This window comes from Stenella coeruleoalba (genome assembly GCF_951394435.1).
Source record: "Stenella coeruleoalba genome assembly, chromosome: 9".
In the NCBI taxonomy this organism is placed as follows: domain Eukaryota; kingdom Metazoa; phylum Chordata; class Mammalia; order Artiodactyla; family Delphinidae; genus Stenella; species Stenella coeruleoalba.
Genome location: NC_137155.1, coordinates 12,746,515 through 12,764,647, shown reverse-complemented (window position 1 = coordinate 12,764,647; position 18,133 = coordinate 12,746,515). Strand labels below are relative to the sequence as shown.

Genomic DNA, 18,133 nt, shown 5'->3' with positions numbered 1-18,133 from the left:
TCTGTTTAGGTCTTCTGCCCATTTTTGGATTGGGTTGTTTGTTTTTTTAATATTGCGCTGCATGAGCTGTTTATATATCTTGGAGATTAATCCTTTGTCCGTTGATTTGTTTGCAAATATTTTCTCCCATTCTGAGGGTTGTCTTTTTGTCTTGTTTGTAGTTTCCTTTGCTTTGCAAAAGCTTTTAAGTTTCATTAGGGCCCATTTGTTTATTTTTGTTTTTATTTCCATTACTCTAGGAGGTGGATCAAAAAAGATCTTGCTGTGATTTATATCAAAGAGTGTTCTTTTGTGTTTTTCTCTAAGAGTTTTATAGTGTCCAGCCTTACATTTAGGTCTCTAATTCATTTTCAGTTTATTTTTGTGTATGGTGTTAGGGAGTGTTCTAATTTCATTCTTTTACATGTAGCTGTTCAGTTTTCCCAGCACCACTTATTGACGAGACTGTCTTATCAGCCTCATTTCTTATCATACCTTCACATTCATTGTTTGCTTCAGTCATCGAAACTAGTTGCAGTCTTCTCCAAAATTATGAATCAATTTTTAATATATCTTAAAAGAGTCATAGACTTCTTTGAGAATTTGATGAAAGCTATCAAATGTCTTCTAGGAAATTAACATACAGAATTTTTGCATGTAGTTTCAGAGGGATCTTGGAACACCTAAAACTGGGACAAGAACTGTAGTTTATATTCTTTTGTTTCCCAGGTATTCCTTCTGCATTGTAGGCTAGTTTTCTTCTTGGTCATTTGTAAGCCTTGATCTCTTCTGCTAATAATTATTGTGTAAAAAATCACCTTGAAACTTAGTGACGTAAAACAAGAGCAATCATTTTATGAACTCTCATAGTTTCCATGGGTCAGGAGTTTGGGAAGGGCTCAGTTGAGTGGTTTTGGCTTGGGGTTTCTCAAGCAATTGCAGTCAAAGCAGGAACAGTGGGGACTGGAGCAGCTTGGGGCTGCCAGGCATCTCCCCATCTAATCTCAAGACTTTTTCACATCATCTCTCTGCATGGGCTAGTTTGAGCTTCCTTACAGTATGTGGCCTTAGAGCAGTCAGACTGTCTGTATGGGGGCTCAGGGCTCCACTAACACAAGTGTTCCAGTAAACAAGGCAAAGTCACCAATACATATGTTCTATGACATGGTTGTGGAGGTCATGCTGTAATCCTTCTGCAAAATTTTATTGGTTACAAGCATGTCACAAACCCACCCAGAATGAAGGAGAAAGGAATTAGACTCCACCTGTTGATGGGGCAGGGAATGTTAAGGTACTAAAAGGGCATGTGGAAGGGGATATTGAAACCATCTTTGGAAAATACAATCTGTCACAGTCTCTCAACATGCTGCAATGCTACGTAAAGAGCAGGTGGGATTTAGGCACAGTCTTTCCACTTGGTGGAGAAATCTGCTAGTAACAATAGACTTTTTGTAGCTTTAAATGATCTTTTCTTGGCTTTGCCTGTGGCAAAAATTGGTTATGGACTAAGCCTTATGATCTCAATATAAACATTTTCTACTCTTAGTGTCTGAACCTAATTATCAAAGAGACAACCAGAATGAAAGGAACAGAGAAGCTATCTCTTGATACATTAGATAGCAATTCTGAGCGAGTAAAAAAGGATGTTTTCCACCTTTTAAAACTTGTATCTTAATGACTTGATAATCCATTTGGATGAAACAAATGTACTGCCGTAGACAGCAGAAGGTTAAATGTTCTCCTATGTGCTGATGGTTTATTATTGTGTTCCAAGACTGGCCTTAATAGGTCACTGGTTCCATCTAATTTTTGTCATAACTAAATAAGACTAAAATAATTTTTAAAACCAGATCATCTGCTGCATTTATGTGGCTTATTCTGGCAACTCCATGCATGTGGCCACCACAACTACACAGAGTGATTCTATCCAGTTTATCTTGGAGGGTTCAGGAAGCACTGTATTGGATAACTTTTAACACTGGTGTAGAAAGATTTTTCATTCAAAAGTAATTGCATTCAAAATCCATAGTGTAGTTCTTTGAGACATCATTTATTGGTGAGAAATGAAAATTAAATGAAATAGGTAAAATTATAGGACAGGGAACATCCTCAAGAGTTCATCTGTTTTGTTGCTTCTAGGTATGGCTTACCTAAATCATACCAGAAATAGACAACTCTTATAAAGGTCTGGAGCTACTTCTGGAATATGTAAGACTGAGTTCAGAGGAGGCCTGTTAAATATAGGATTGACTATATGCCGATCTTAGTGGGTGTGAAAGTTGTTTTGTCTCAGAAATTAGAGACATTGATGTTTAGATTTGTTTTTGCTTTTCTCTGATCCATTAGCACTGAAAGCTGTAGCACAGAAAGTATAACTAGGAAACTTTTTCTTGAAGAACAACATGGAAAGAAGCAAAATAACTTTTCAAATAGTTTCTTAGGCCATCCCTTAAAATATCACAATTCCCCAACCATCCATTCCATTTTCTCTCAGTCTAACCCTATTTAAACTCAAGAGGACAGCCAGGCTAGATGATATTTTGGGCATCTCACTGTGGGAGCTAACTCAGAATAATTTAGATGGTATTTAATCTCTGGACAAGAAAATAGTATGTTTGGCGTGTTAAGGGATCTTTGAAAATTTGTAGTTTTGTCTACTTTAAAAATTTTTTAAATTTTTAAATAAAGTTTTATATTTATTTATTTATTTATGATGTTGCTGTTGCTGTTGTTGTTTTTGGCTGTGCTGCGCAGCATGAACGATCTTATTTCCCTGATCAGGGATCGAACCTGTGTTCCATGCATTGGAAGTCTTAACCACTGGACCGCCAGGGAATTCCCAGTTTTGTCTATCTTTTTAATTTAGCAGGCTCCCAGTGAATGGATTCTTCCAGTTATTTTCTGAAAAAGGTTTTGGTTTACATTTTTCAGAGTGGTAAAAGCATGTTTTTCTGTAGATGCATTCAGTTGCTTGCCATTCACTTAAATTTTGTAGAACAAACCAGCCCACATCAGAACTGATTATTTCTTAATTGTAGTTGTAGAAATGACAAATCAACTCACTCATTTAAAATTTTTGCTTTCTAGTGATGGTCTGTAAAGGAGAGATGATGAATATTGGAATTAGAATAATACATGGAGGCAAGGTGGTAGTGAAAAGATCAGAAGCTTTGGGGTCAGAATTTCTGAGTTCCAGTTCTAGTTGTACCATTTGCTCTCTGTGACTTTGACAAGTTAATTTATCATCTAAATGTTTCTTTCATAATCTGTAAGATGGAGATACTATTGGTACTTACAGAATTCTTATTGAGAGTTAAATGTAACAGCATATGTTAAAGCACTTTGAAGAGCATGAAGTTGTACATGACGTTATGAACATGCAGGAGACCTGAAGCTAGCTTCTTACTGGTTTACTAAATACAAAATAGTTAAGTATCCAGACCTGGTCATGAAACCTTAAGGAAGGTAATTGAATCCAGTAATGTGGTAGAGGCAGTGGACTCAGGTTCACTTGGAGTCTCCTTCCGACTTAGCTGCTAAACGCTTGTAACATCTTATGGTATTTAGGTAACCTTGCTGTTCCTCATCTATAACAAGGATTGCTTTGCTCCTAAGGGTTGTGCAAAAAGTTAGGTACTGATTTTAAAGTGCAGTATAGAATTTTGCCTTCTATAAGTCCGATTCCTCTAAGTTGTACCTTTAATGTTTGGAAGGGTAGAAAGTTTTAATTTATTATTAGAAAGAAATTCTTAGTATTAGGTCAGCAAGCATCCACGTGGGATCCAGAGAATGGCACAAGTCAGTTTGTTACGTTTTCTCTTGAATCGCCTATCTGGTGTGGCAGGTGCATCAGGAGGATGAACTCTTCTCTCCCTCATCTTCTTAAATCTTTCTTTACTTCCGTCCTTCTGGCATCCCAATTTCTTGTGTTTGTGGCTTCTGACTTGTGCTCTGTCGAGGCTGAGAAGGAGGTGTGTGGGTGGGAGATGGGGTGGAACTTTGAGCCTTTCAGGATATGATTAAGAAAAATGATCTTCCTCTTCCAGGCTCTAGGTGAACATTCTAAAGACTTTCTCTTGTTGGTATTGTGCAACACTGTTAGCCTAAATGAAGTGCATTACAATGCTCTCTTTTCTCTGTCTTACCAGGGATCTGTTTGCCGGTAAGCAGCAGAGACTGATCTCTTAACAACTGTATACTTTCCTGCTTCTCTGCCTCCATTGATACGGGGACTTAACTATAGGATCCTTTCAAGTTCTAAAAATATGTGATTTAGGTTGGAGGACTCCATAGTGTCACTGAGGCACATAGGTGATAGATTTTGTTATGCCTATTTATAGGTGAAAAAGTGAAGGCACCTACTAGTAGAATTTACAGCTTTGAGTTCCGTGTTTCAGCCATTCAACAGAACTTCCTTCATGTAGGGGAAATGTTACTCTGTGAAAATTGGTATGTGACTGTGCTAAGAGCATATTCTTTAGCATCAGTGAATGGCTCGAGTAGATTTTGTGCTTGGAACAGAAGGTTCAGATACTGTGTAGTTCCAGAGTCTGTGCTCATAAAGTGTGAAGGCAGTGACTGTGGTGACTGTGTTCTTCCTAGTCGCTAAAACCCTCGTTTGATCTGAATATACCACTTTTTGTTCTCTGTGCTGCTCTTTCTATTTCTACTAAAGATACTTTTCCTAACTAGGGCTGCAAGTCATACTTATGGTGGCTTTCATAATCAAAATATTACCATCATATGAAGAAGCTTAATTTCCTATTGATTTCCCCACAATTCATTTAATTTAACCCCTCTCTCACCCAATCAATAATCCAAGTCTATGAATTCAAATTTCTAAGTATCTCATGAATACATCTGTTCCCTCTTTCCTCTGTCCTTGATTGAGGTTCGCATCTTGGCCTTTTCCCCTGAGCCCCTGTCAAATCTTTCTGATGGGTCTTCTAGAGAACTACACCAAGTATCTTAAAAAAGTCACATTTGTGCAGCCTTTTACATTCATAAAAAGTTTTTTCATACACCTTTTCTTATTTAATCTTCATACCAACTGATGAGGTAGATTTTGTTATTAGCAAGATTTTACAATTGACCAAAAAACTAGCAAAGGCTAAGAACTTGCCAAAGGTTATGCAGTTAGTAAATAGTAGAAGAATTCATATTTCGGAAAATAGATCATTATAAAATTCATGTGCCCTAGAGTAAAAACAAAATTTTCTCTAGATCACATTTATATAATGAATGCCTCATTTTGATATAAAAATATGGCATAGAGACATGGACATATTTAACAATAACTTCTTATTTTGAAAATGAAGCCAACTACTTTAAAAAAGTTTTAACATTTTTTGTTGTTTTATGAAGTAATTAGGTTGAGTAATATGACTAAGGAGAAAAATTCTTGGTGGGAGAATTCATGCCTCTTTATTGAACGTGTGCCAGAACTGATTTAAAGTTTCTTATGTACTTTTTAACCAGACAAGGTTTTAATGAATAACTTAGAAAAACACATCATTTTTCTTTTTCATTTGGCAAACTCTGAAAGTAGTGAGAATAGATATGGAGAAATGAATGAAATGTTAAAACAGTCTTAAATTGTGTTTGGGAAATAATCTTTTTAAATTTTTAATTTTATAATTTAGGAGATTGTGATGTAAAGGAAACAAATGAACACCTCTATAGGTGGTTGCCTATTTTTTTCCCCTTCTTCTCTAGATTGCATAATTTTCTAAAAATAAAAACCACTTTCAAATTGTCAAACTTTATTTTTTAAAGAACTAATTCAGGTTCTACTTATCAACTTTAAAATTTTAAAACAATTTTGTACTTACAGAAAAGTTGTAGACATAGTACAGAAAGTTCCTATACCCTTCATCCTAATGTTAACACTTTACAAAATCATAGTACAATGGTCAAAACTAAAAAATTAACACGGGTATGATACTATTAACTAAACTCCACATTTTTTTCAGACTTCCCTGGTTTTTCCACTAATGTTCAGGTTTTACCTGTAATGAGTTTTTGAATACATGAATGAATGGGGGATGAGAAAATATATGAAAATAACATTGAAACAGTGAGAATGGAGAGATACACAAATGAATATGTAAAGTGAATGATCAGGAAGACTCTTAATATTTTTATATTATAGTTTGTCCTCTAACTATAACTCTATGTCTTAACTCTTAAGTAGAATCTTCTTTTTCTTGTAGTTTTGTTGATGAGAGGCACACTCATTTTAGTTTTATAGGAAAATCATCATAAATTGCTCTTACAAAAAGGTTACATTAACTTATCAAAAGAACCGAATACACTTAAAGCAGTTTCTAAGTGACCATGAAAAAAAAATTCTACTATTGATTTCTAGAATTAAAATTTAATAAAATAAAAATTTTACTTCATTTCCAAAAGTCTACTTATAAGTTTAAATCCAAATTATGATGAGATTCTAGGGCATATTGCTTAACAAGGTCAGTTAGTTACCCATTTTTCCTGAAATATATTTTTACTAAAGATTGTGAGTGATGAATTCCTATACCCATTGACATAAAAAGTACCACCCCATTTATCCCAGATTTGAGGAGAAGAGGCACATTGGTTAGTACTGTCACAGCATTAGGGCTCCTGTGGAGCTCCAGATGTGGAAGGGGAGTTTGATTCCATGAGGACACGCAGCCCCTTCTCTGATTCTGCCTGATTGCACCTGGGAATACCTAGTCACTTCACAGCCACAATGTGGTTCTCTGTGGGATTTTCTGCTTACTAAATGGTAATTTATTTTCACTTTCTTATTCCTCTGGCATGCTGACAATTCTTAGATGACAGGAATATGATTATGAGGGATTTCCAAAGTATGAGCATAGTTATCTCTGAATTAGAAAACAAATGGTACATCTTCTTTAATTATTGCTACCAAGCAGCCTTGAATGAAATGTAACTTCTAGAGTTCCCACTAAATACATGTTCTTTAGCAGGCCTTTAAAAAGATTTTTAAAATTTATTTATTTCTATTTTTCTGCTTTAATTACCAGCATTATAATGGTATTTAAAAAATAAAACAGCTTTATGGAGATATAATTCATATACCGTATAATTCACCCATTTAAAGTGTACAATTCAGTGTTTTTTCGTATATTCACAGAGGTGTGCAGTCAACTTCAGAACTTTTTCATCATCCCCAGAAGAAACCCCAGGCCCATTAACAGTACTCCCTATTCCTACTTGCCCCCAGCCCACAGTTCTACTTTTTCTCTCTGTGGTTTTGCCTGTTATGGATGTTTCATAAAAATGATATCACATAATATGTGGCATTTTGTGACTGGTTTCTTTCTCTTAGCATACTGTTTTCAGAATTCTTCCATGTTGTAGTATGTATTAGTACTTCGTTTTTATTGCCTGAAATATCCCGTCATCTGGCTGTACCACACTTTATTTATCCATTTACCAGTTGATGGACATTTGGGTTTCTTCCACTCTTAGGATATTGTGAATAATGCTGCTATGGAAATTTGTGCATATGTTTCTTGGGAGAACATATGTTTTCATACTCTTGGGTATATACCTAGAAGTGAAGTTGCTGGGTCATATGGTAACTCTATATCTAAGTTTTTGAGGAACTGCCAGTCTTTTTCCACAGTGACTACACCATTTTACAATCCTACTAGTGGCATATGAGTTTCGATTTTTTTCACATCCCTGCTAACACTTGTTATTATTTCTCTTTTTCATGATAGCCATTCTAGTGGGTGTGATGTGGTATCGTTGTGGTTTTGATTTGCATTTCCCCGGTGACTAATGATGTTGAGCATCTTTCAATGTACTTATTAGCCATTGGTATTTCTTCTTTGGAGAAATGTGTATTTAAACCCTCTGCTTATTTTTTAATTGGGTTGTCTTTATTGTTTTGAGTTATAAGCACATTGTGGTTTTCATTTGCATTTCCCTGATGGCTAATGATGCTGAACATCTTTTCATATGCTTAATGACCATTTGTAGATCTTCTTTGGAGAAATGTCTATTCAATTCTTTGCCCATTTAAAAAATGGTTATTTGTCTTCTTATTGAGTTATAAGTATTCTTTATAAATTCTGTTTATAAGTTCCTTATCAGATATGTGATTTGCAAAAACTTTCTCCCACTTTTTATCTATTCATTTCCTTGATCATTTACTTTGAAACACATGTGATTTTTATTTTCATGATGTACCATTTATCTTTTTTCTTTTGCTGCTATTAGGTGTCATATCTAAGAAATCAATGCCAAATTGAAGATCATGAGGATTTACTCCTATATTTTCTTTTGTTTTATAGTTTTAGCTCTTATGTTTAGGTCTATGGTCCATTTAGAGTTAATTTTGTATATAGTGTGAGGAGGGAGTCCAGCTTCATTCTTTTCACCAATTTTTGAGAACTATTCCTTCCCCATTGAATTATCTTGGTATGCTTGTCAAAAATGAATTGAAGGTGAGAATTTCTGTGGTCTGTATATCTGCCTTGTGCCATCCATGCTGCCTTGTTTGCAGTAGCTTTGTAGTAAGTTTTAAAATTGGGCAGTATGTGTCCACCTTTGTTCTTTTTCTAGATTGTTTTGGCTATTCTTTGTCCCTGGAGTTTCCATATGAATTTTAGGATCAGATTTTATTTCTGCAAAAAAGGCACCTAGGATTTCAGTAAGTGAAACTGTACTGAATCTGTAGATCAGTTTGGGAGTATTGCAGTATTAACAATTTTAAGTCATGACAATGGGATGTCTTTCCATTTATTTAGATCTTCTGTAATTTCTTTCAACAATATTTTGTAGTTTTCAGAGTTTAAGTTTATACTTCTTTTGTTAAATTTATTCCTAAGTACTTTATTCTTCTTGATGCTGTTGTAAACGAAATTGCTTCTTAATTTCATTTTTGGTTTATTTATTGTTATTGTGTAGAAATAAGATTGATTTTTGTATAATGCCTTGTATCTTGCAAACTTGCTGAACTCATTTATTAGTTCTAACAGATTTTTTGGTGGATTTCCTGTATACAAAATTATGTCACCTGCAAATAAAGGTAGTTTTATTTCTTTCTTTCCAGCCTTTTATTTCTTTTTCTTTCCTAATTATACTGGTTAAAACCTCCAGTATAATGTTTAATTGGAGTGATGAGAGCAGACATCCTTGTCTTGTTTCTAATGGGGCCAAGCATTCAGTTTTTCACCTTTAACTATGAGGTTAGCTGTTTTTTTTTTTTTTTTCCCCCACATTTGCCTTTTATGAGATTGAAGAATTTCACTTCTATTCCTAGTGTGTTGGTGTTGAGTATTTTATCATGAAGGGTGTTGAGTTTTATCATATGCTTATGTTGATTGATATTCAAGTGTTAAACCAACCTTCCATTCCTGAGAAAAATCCTGATTTGTCATGGTGTATAATCATTTTTATATGTTGCTGGATTCAGTTTGTTAGCATTTTGTTGGGATTTTTTGGTGTGTGTTCACATTCATCAGAGATGTTGGTCTATAGCTTTATTTTCCTTTGATGTTTCTGTGTGGCTTGACCTCAGTTTTTACTTTTCTTATAGAATGAGTAGAGAAGTGTTTCCTCTCTTCCAGGTTTCAGAAATATTTGTAAAGAGGTGGAATTCCCTAGCAAAGCTAAAAAAAGCTTTTTGTTGTTGTTGTTGGAAGTTCAATTACTAATTCAATTTCTCTCGTTGTTATATGTCTGTTCAGTTTTTCTATTTATTCTTTAGTCAGTTTCAGTAGTTTATGTCTTTTTAGGAATTTGTCCATTTCATCTAGATTATCAAAGTTGTTGGTATACAATTTTTCATTGTATTCCCATGTAATACTTTTTATTTCTGCAAGGTTGTTAGTGATGTTCCTTCTTTCACTCCTGATGTTAGTAATTTGAATGCTTCTCTTTTCATTTTCCTGGACAGTTCAGTTAAAAGTTGGTCAGTTTTACTGATCTTTTCAAAGAGCCAACTTTTTGTTTTGTTGATTTTCTCTATTGGAATTCTATTCTGTATTTCATTATTTTTTGCTCCAATATGTATTTCCTTCCTTTTGCTTGCTTTGGGTTTAGTTTACTCTTCTTGTTTTCAATGTCTTAAGGTGGAAGCCTAGGTAATTGATTTGAGATCTTTGTTCTTTTTTAATATAGGTATTTACAGTTGTAAATTTCTCTCAAATACTGCTTTAGCTGCATCCATAAATATTGGTATGTTGTGCCCTTATTTTCATTCATCTTGAAGTATTTTCTAATTTCTTATATAATTTCCTCTGTTACTCATTGGTGTTTTGGGAGTAACGTTGTTTACTGTCCACATATTTTTGAGTTTCTCAGATATGCCCGTTATTGATTCTAATTTCATTTCATTGTGATCTGAGAATATATTTTGTATGAACTCACTCATTTAAAATTTATTTTAGCTTGTTTTCTGGCCTAGGATATGGTCTGTCCTAGAGAATGTTCCATGTGCACTTGAGAATGTGCATTTTATATCTATTAGGTATACTTGGTTTATGGTGTTGTTTAAATTTTTTATTTCTTTTTTGATCCTCTATCTAGTTGTGCTGCTCACTATTCATATTTCAGTATTGACATCCCTACTGTTATTCATGAAGGGTTTATTTCTCCCTTCAAATCTGTCACTTTTGCTTTTTGTATTTTGGTGGTTCAATTTTTGGGTGCATGTATGATTTTAATTGTTATATCTTCCTGATGCATTGACCCTTTTCCATTATAAAATCTCTCTTTTTCTCTAGAGCTTTTTTTGTTTTAAGTTTATTTGTCGGCTATTAGTATAGCCACTCCAGCATTCTTATGGCTGCTGTTTGCATGGTATATCCTTTCTCATGCTTTTATTTTCAGCCTATTTATATCTTTGAATCTAAAGTGTGTTAGCAAGCCTCTTTAAATTAGTATTTCACTAAACTTATTTGGCACAAATGGTCATTTTTAACAGTGACAATGTTGTCTCTAATGTATGGATGACAATATTTAGTTAATGTTCATACATATCATGCTATTATTCTGGATAATGTATTGATATTTTTAGAATATTGGGTATAGTCTCCATTTTTCAGGAGACTTAAAATGTAATATAAAGAATTTATTATATGATTTGTTCCTACTGCTCTGAGAAGTATAGAAAACTTTTCAAGAAATGTGATTATATTAATATTATAGTAAGAAAGCAGGTGATGTCTATAAACTTAAATTTGAACTTACCTCTCACTTTTAATACATTAAATAATCTTAAATCCAAATGATGGTATTAATTTTAAATTTATGGATTCACGCCACTACAAGTTTTTCCAATAATAATAGTTAGAAGGCCCCCAGAAGCTTCCAATTTTTATGGCAATATCTTCCTTGAAATTGTGTTGAAAAGCAGGGAAAAATAGTTTAGTCGCTATACAGTCTCACTTGCTTTAAACAAATTTAGCTGTCTTGTAAGATGATTAACATAGTTTATGTATGGGCTTCAGAAAAGGCAAAATTAGCTTCTGAAAATGACTGAACAACAGCTGGAATTAATGAATAAGGAAGTGAATGAATGAATAAATCAACTAGGTGAAATATAGGTTTTTTTAGGCATTATGTGCAATGAAAGACTTGGCAGAATTCAAGGTAGTGAAAAATAGGAACTATCTGATACAACAATGATTAATAATAATGTTGACAAATAATTTGATAGCTAATTTTTATAGGGCACTTACTGTTTGCCTGGTACTGTTATAATATCTTTACATATGGGTCAAGAATTGGATTGTGAATAAGACCGACATGAATCGGTATCAAGCTTTACTTGTAATTTTAAGGATTCAAGCAATAAAAAGGCACAGGAGAAGCAGAAGGAGCTCCTGGACATTGAGATAGGCCCCCAGTGCCTTTTTTCTCACAATAACAAAATTCTCAACCCCAGAGCAGTAGATAAGATCTCAAATGGAGTACATGGTTCACCTCATATTACACGAAACTGATGGGCTATTGTAACATTTCCATTTTATATCCAGATAGTTGCATAACTCATGCCTTATGCCCCATAAATCTATAGATGCTAGGTTTCTTTACTGTAGTAATTCTAAAGCAGGAGTATCCTGCTAAAAGCCTTTTATATATAAATTCTTTTTTTTTTTTTAAAGCAAATACCATTAGTGTATTTGCCAGTTATTAGCATGCTTATAAGGAGATTAGACCAGGTCTTCTGCCCTCTTCTTTCCTGGGAAAACCTCCTAACCCAACAAGAAAAAAAAATACTTTAACTCTTTCCTCTCCAACAGATTAACTCATTTAAATTCAAATTCACTTATTCACTTTTTTTGGTATAAATAATGTAAAATATATTAAGAAGGAACTTTAGACATGTTTTTAAAAGTCTTTTATTTCATTTGGTTTGGTTTAGTTTTGTTGGTAGGGGGTGGATTCAGAAGAATAATAAATATACAGCAGATGTAAATATATCCTTACCACCAACAGCAATTTGTTGTACTTCTTGTGTGTGTATGTATGTGTGCACATGATACACAATTCTTTCTTTTATTTGACCTTAGGATATTTGTGAACTCATATGATGTTTTTAATTTTCAGTTTCTCTGTTTTTCTCAACCTAACCCTCAAATCAGGATGGAGATCCAGTTCGTCCAGGAGTGGCCATGACTGATCTTGCCACTGGCCTTTATGCTTATGGAGCCATTATGGCTGGATTGATACAAAGATATAAAACCGGAAAAGGACTGTTCATTGATTGTAACCTACTGTCATCCCAGGTACCAATCCAAATAGCATTTTAGATAGTGGCATAAAAACATGTATCTGTGTTACACTTTTTCATATCAAATCCTGTGGTCACATGTGCAAAAACAAAAAAAACAACAGAATTTCCCCCACCCCCCAAAAAAACCAAAACAACAGCAAAAGCTGTTCTGTTTTGGTGTCCTTGATATTGTCTTATTAAAATAAATGGACCACGAAGATTTTGTTATAATGTAGACATTGCTGTTGAACCAGAATTTTAAAGACTGTTTTTTTTTTTTTTTTTGGTGATATGCGGGCCTCTCACTGCTGTGGCCTCTCCCGTTGTGGAGCACAGTCTCCGGACGCGCGGGCTCAGCGGCCATGGCTCATGGGCCCAGCCGCTCCGCGGCATGTGGGATCTTCCCAGACCGGGGCACGAACCTGTGTCCCCTGCATTGGCAGGCGGACTCCCAACCACTGCGCCACCAGGGAAGCCCTAAAGACTGTTTTTATTAGAATAGGTCTATTACTGTTTTTGAGACAGGAGTACAGTTGTTTCTATTTCATGTCATGCGAGCTCTGTAATTTCTTTTTACCAGAGTTTATTCATCTTTTTTGTGCTATGGACCCTTTGGGTAATCTGGTGAAGTCTGTGAACCTTTCCTCAGAATTATGTTTTTAAATGCATAGAATAAGATACTTAGGATTACAGAGGGAGGTAACTATATTGAGATGTAGTTATTTCAATGTAAAAACCAATTTTGTGTTATAATAGTACATATGATGTTTTATTAATACATTAAAACAGGATATCTGTTAGTGGATTCAGTAACTGTTGCAATTTTGAGGTAGTGTTAAGCATGAATGATATTTTGAGGTATCTGCAACTATAAGAAAATATGTAGAATATTTACTGGTGATCAGGTCATACTTAGGTACTGCTAATACTACTGTGGTTTGTTGTCTACCTTCATAATTGAAAAAAATGCTAAATTTTAGTTAGAGGTTGATGAAAATAAAGATATAATTTTTTTTTCATTCAAGTTAATTACTTCTCCAAATTCTTACCATAAGCTCCAGATTAAGAACCCTTGGTTTAGATAGCTGTCAGTTATGTTTGCCTCCTTTTCACTGGATCAAACCTAGATGCTGTACCATATGTGGAAGTTGATTTTGAATAGGTAATTTTTCAAGGAGGGGAAAAAAAGAAAACATCTAACTTGTACAAGGAGACATTTTACTGTGGGAAAAATTACTTCATAGACAAAGACCTCAGTTGGGAATTTCAGATTTAAATGGCATACATGGGAAAATAGAAATCTTGGAACTCTGCTTTGGAGATTTTTTTCTTTTAGACAAAATTAAGGTAGTGCATAGACGTAAAAAAACATTAATACGATTGAAAGTGAAATACTTTTTATGAGTTTTCAACACTAGCTTTGAGTCACAGTCGGGGTTTTAATGGTTATAATAAAAGGGTAAAAGAACTCTCTCCAAATGAATGATCTCTCTTCTTAACAGAGAAGCAGATGTCAGGTCTGGGAAGAAGCTGAGTTTTTTCCTTCCTCCCCTAATTTTATAGCTGTAAGGAACTCGAGGTAGGTTAAGTGATTGGGTAAAATTGCACATCCAGTAAATATGGGAGCCGTGAAGATTTCATAGGTGTGTGACCTATGCAGTCACAGAAGGCACTAGGCTTAATTTAAATGCTCTGCTGTCACTGCCTTGAAATTCTTAATATTTTTTGAATGAGAGGCCCTGCATTTTTCATTTTGCACCAGTACTCACAAATTATGTAGCTGGTCCTGTATTTGGGGCTCTGCTTAGGTCTTCAGATCTCTACCCAGACTACTTTTCTTATAATATGTCAATGATGAATTAATTAGTTTTGGAAAAAATTCTCTTGTAGAGTATTATAGAGTTGAATTCTCCTCTAGCACCTAACCCAGTGATTCACAGTCTGGAGGTGTGTGGTTCCATGGGGGTGGGCATGGAGGTGGGTGGAATCACTGGTAGGGCTGTTTCAAAGTGAGGGTACAGTAAATGCAAACTCATGCACACTTTGGGTGTGTGTCTATATTTGTTGTTCATGTTGCTCCTTGAGGCTGTTAAGTTCCATGTGTGCAGGAATAATGTTTGTTCTTGCTTATAGCGGTATCCTCAAAGCCCAGCCCAGTATTTGTCAAATAGCAGGTCTAACAATCTTTGGAGATCAATCAGAGAACCACTGTTACCAATGGGTATGCCTCATAACCCTTAAACTTGCTTAGGGAAAATTAGAAAAAAGTAGAAAATCATTGACTTAGGATAAGTCCTTGATAAACAACAAATGATGAAATGATTTGCTTTTGGCAAACATGGTAGCAGTGATTTAGCCTATTGTGCTGTAGCTAACCCAGTCAAAGGTAGCTAAAATTATTAGTGTATTTAAGGCTCATTAGCTACCTTTTTATAATTGACATATAACATTATATTAGTTTCAGGTGTAAACATAATGATCCGGTATTTGTATGTATTGTGAAGTGGTCACCTCAATGAGTCTAGTTAGCATCCATCACCATATATAGTTACAAAAATTTTTTTTCTTGTGATAACTTTTAAGATCTACTCTTTTAGCAGCTATCAAATATGCAATATAGTGTTATTAACTGTAGTCACCATGCTGTACATTACATCGCCATGACATTTATTGTATTATTGCAAGTTTATACCTTTTGACGCCCTTCACCCATTTTGCCCATGTCCTATCCCTCACCTCTGGCAACCACCAATCTGTTCTCTGTAGCTATGAATTTGGTATACTTTTTAAATAAAAATTTCAAAAAATTTTAGATTTTATATATAAGTGAGATCACATGGTACTTGTCTTTCTCTGTCTGACTTATTTCACTTAGCATAATGCCCTCAAGATCCATCTATGTTGTTGCAGATGACGAGATTTCCTTCTTTTTTATGAATGAATAATATTCCAGTGTATGTACATACCACATTTTCTCTATCTCTCCACCCATTGATGGACAATTTCATTGTTTCTATATCTTGGCCATTGTCATTAACTACCTTTTAACAATAAAAATCTGTTATGCCTTATTTTAGAGCTTTGCACTTACACATCTACTATTTTATTTTGCTCTCATAATTATCATTGGAGGTACGTAGGTAGATCAGGTATTTCTATTCTCATTTTACTTATAAGAAAACTGAGGCTAGGAGAGGTTGACCTACTTGAGCAGCAGAGTCACAGCAAGACCTCTGGTTTCTGACGTCCTGAATCATTCTCTTTCCCCTGCTTAATGAAGGAAAAGCTTTGACTTTGAGGGACAGGAAAGCTCCAGCTTTCCTGTGGTGAAGCTAAAGGGGAGAAGGCAAATTGAGTAAGAGGCAGGGGAAGCAAAAGAGCACTCAGTAATAAGGAAACACATAGTAAGACTGCCCCCACCTCCCCAAAGCATGCCGAGAGCTACAGTAAGATAGTGCAACAAAGTGGGCTCTTCTGGGTCATTATCTAATCATGTTTAGATCCACTGAGTGAAAGCCATCATGGACTTTAACCTGATGGACAAGCGTTTTTGTTGAAATATGAGAATTTTGAGAAAAAATAGCATTTGGAGTCATGGGATGACTGGATTTTTTGTTTCAGCTCTAGTCCACTGAGCAGTAACTGTATCCCAGGCTCTGTGCTAGGTAGCTTGGAGTGGGAGGTGACATAGCTGTTCAAAGTTTACTAGTAGAGGCAGCCAAGTTGTATGGGAGAGTTGGAGGTGATATATAGTTCCCTGTGGTTCCCTACGGGGTTGCAGAATGTGGTTGGGCCTCATATATCATGCTTAGGAATCTGGATTTTAACTTTTCAAGGCTTCTGTTTATAAATTCTGTTAGGTGATGGTCTTTCAACCAAAGACTATGTCTCCTTGGATACTGCTACCGTTGCCACATTCAAAATAACCTCTGAGCTGTGAACAGTGTTACAGAGTTTCAAAGGGCAGTGGTACAGGTAATAATTTATGCTGAAGCCTTCCTGAAGTGCAACACAATGGGTGATAAAAGCCTTTTCGTTCTCTGAACCCACTGCAGCCTAAGCTCCGTTTTTCGTTGATTCTTTGCCTCTGCCCTATTCTTTGGCTCTGGACTCTCTTTTCTTCTCATGTGTGCTTCTCTAGCCTTGGGCATCTCTTTTCTCTGTCTTTTTTTTTTTTTTTTTTTGCTTGTCTTTCTTTCCTTTCCTGTTTTCATTCCTATTCTGTGCTTTCTCCTTGTCTCTCCCCTTTTCTCCATTCTTCATTGTGAAGAGCTAAAGTTTTAGCAATTCTTGTTCCAGATCTTACATCCTTCCACTGTACCACCCAGGAAAGTTTCTGAATTTTTCAGTAGTTCCCATGGAAGAGAAAGGAAGTGCCCTTTCCTAGAAGTCCCAGAACACAAGACTGTGACTGTTAAATGACTGGGTTAAGTGAAATATTCCTGAACCAATTAATGAGTCCTGAAAGATAAACTATATTGATTGGCTTAAGCCATTCCCGATACAAGGGACAGGGTTAACTCCACCCAAACCACATGGCTTTGACTGGGGAGAGATGATTTCCTTGAAGAATGGTGGAGTTATTTTTTGGCCAGAGGAAGGGGAAAAGGATGATAGGGAGCCAATCAACAGATGTTCACTATACTAACATACTGGGTTGTTTTGAAGTTCTAGTGCAACAAAGGATATGGCAAATTCTTTGTCTATTAGAAAGTATACTACTAATGAGTAGCATTAATTTTATTAGGTTATTGAAAAAATATTTCACAATGTTAGAAATATGCTGAGATTAAAAAATGGTTATTGACATGATTTTATCATAATTATTATATCTTTTCATATTAGAGAAATCTTGACTAACTTCACTTAGTTTGTCAATTTAAGATAACATTTGTAGATTTTAGATCTAAAAACCAAACCACAAAATGATTAAAATCTGCTTTATGTAAATAGGAAGTGCTATTTCTAGATACTTTTCAAAGTAACGTAATAGGAAACTTCACCTTTTAAAAAATGTATTCATTTTCTTTTTTTTATATAAATGTTCACTTGCATTAAGCAGATAACATTTGAACTTAATTTCAGCTGCCTGGAAAATGACTGCCATTTCATGCAGTGGTAAAAAACATAGTTTTCTACTCATTTTGATTGCATTGCATAGGATGACAAATGAATGATTATAACATTCAGTATCAGTTGCTAAAAATGAAATTTTGTACCCCGTCTCTTAGAAGTGATCTAATGTACAATAGACAAATTGCACTTGATTTGAATAGTAGCTAATAATTAACTCAGAAATGATTGCCTCAACCACAACAAAACCATTTCATCATAGAGACATGACAATTGTCGGGATGTGGTTTGTAGTGGGCACCAAATTTTTTGTAGTTTCAAGGCTATAAACTTTTAACCCTT

General features: G+C 34.9%; 1 protein-coding gene across 4 annotated transcripts in view; it reads left to right on the top strand.

Annotated features, from left to right (window-relative positions):
* Nucleotides 1-18,133, top strand: part of SUGCT (succinyl-CoA:glutarate-CoA transferase) — a gene marked incomplete at its 5' end in the record, with an annotated part of 694,779 nt that overhangs the window by 78,071 nt on the left and 598,575 nt on the right. For all 4 annotated transcript variants that reach the window (XM_079931161.1, XM_079931162.1, XM_079931163.1 and 1 more), the window contains one exon: nt 12,588-12,731. In XM_079931161.1, the coding sequence (XP_079787287.1) occupies nt 12,588-12,731 (144 nt within the window). The remainder of the gene's footprint in view (nt 1-12,587; nt 12,732-18,133) is intronic.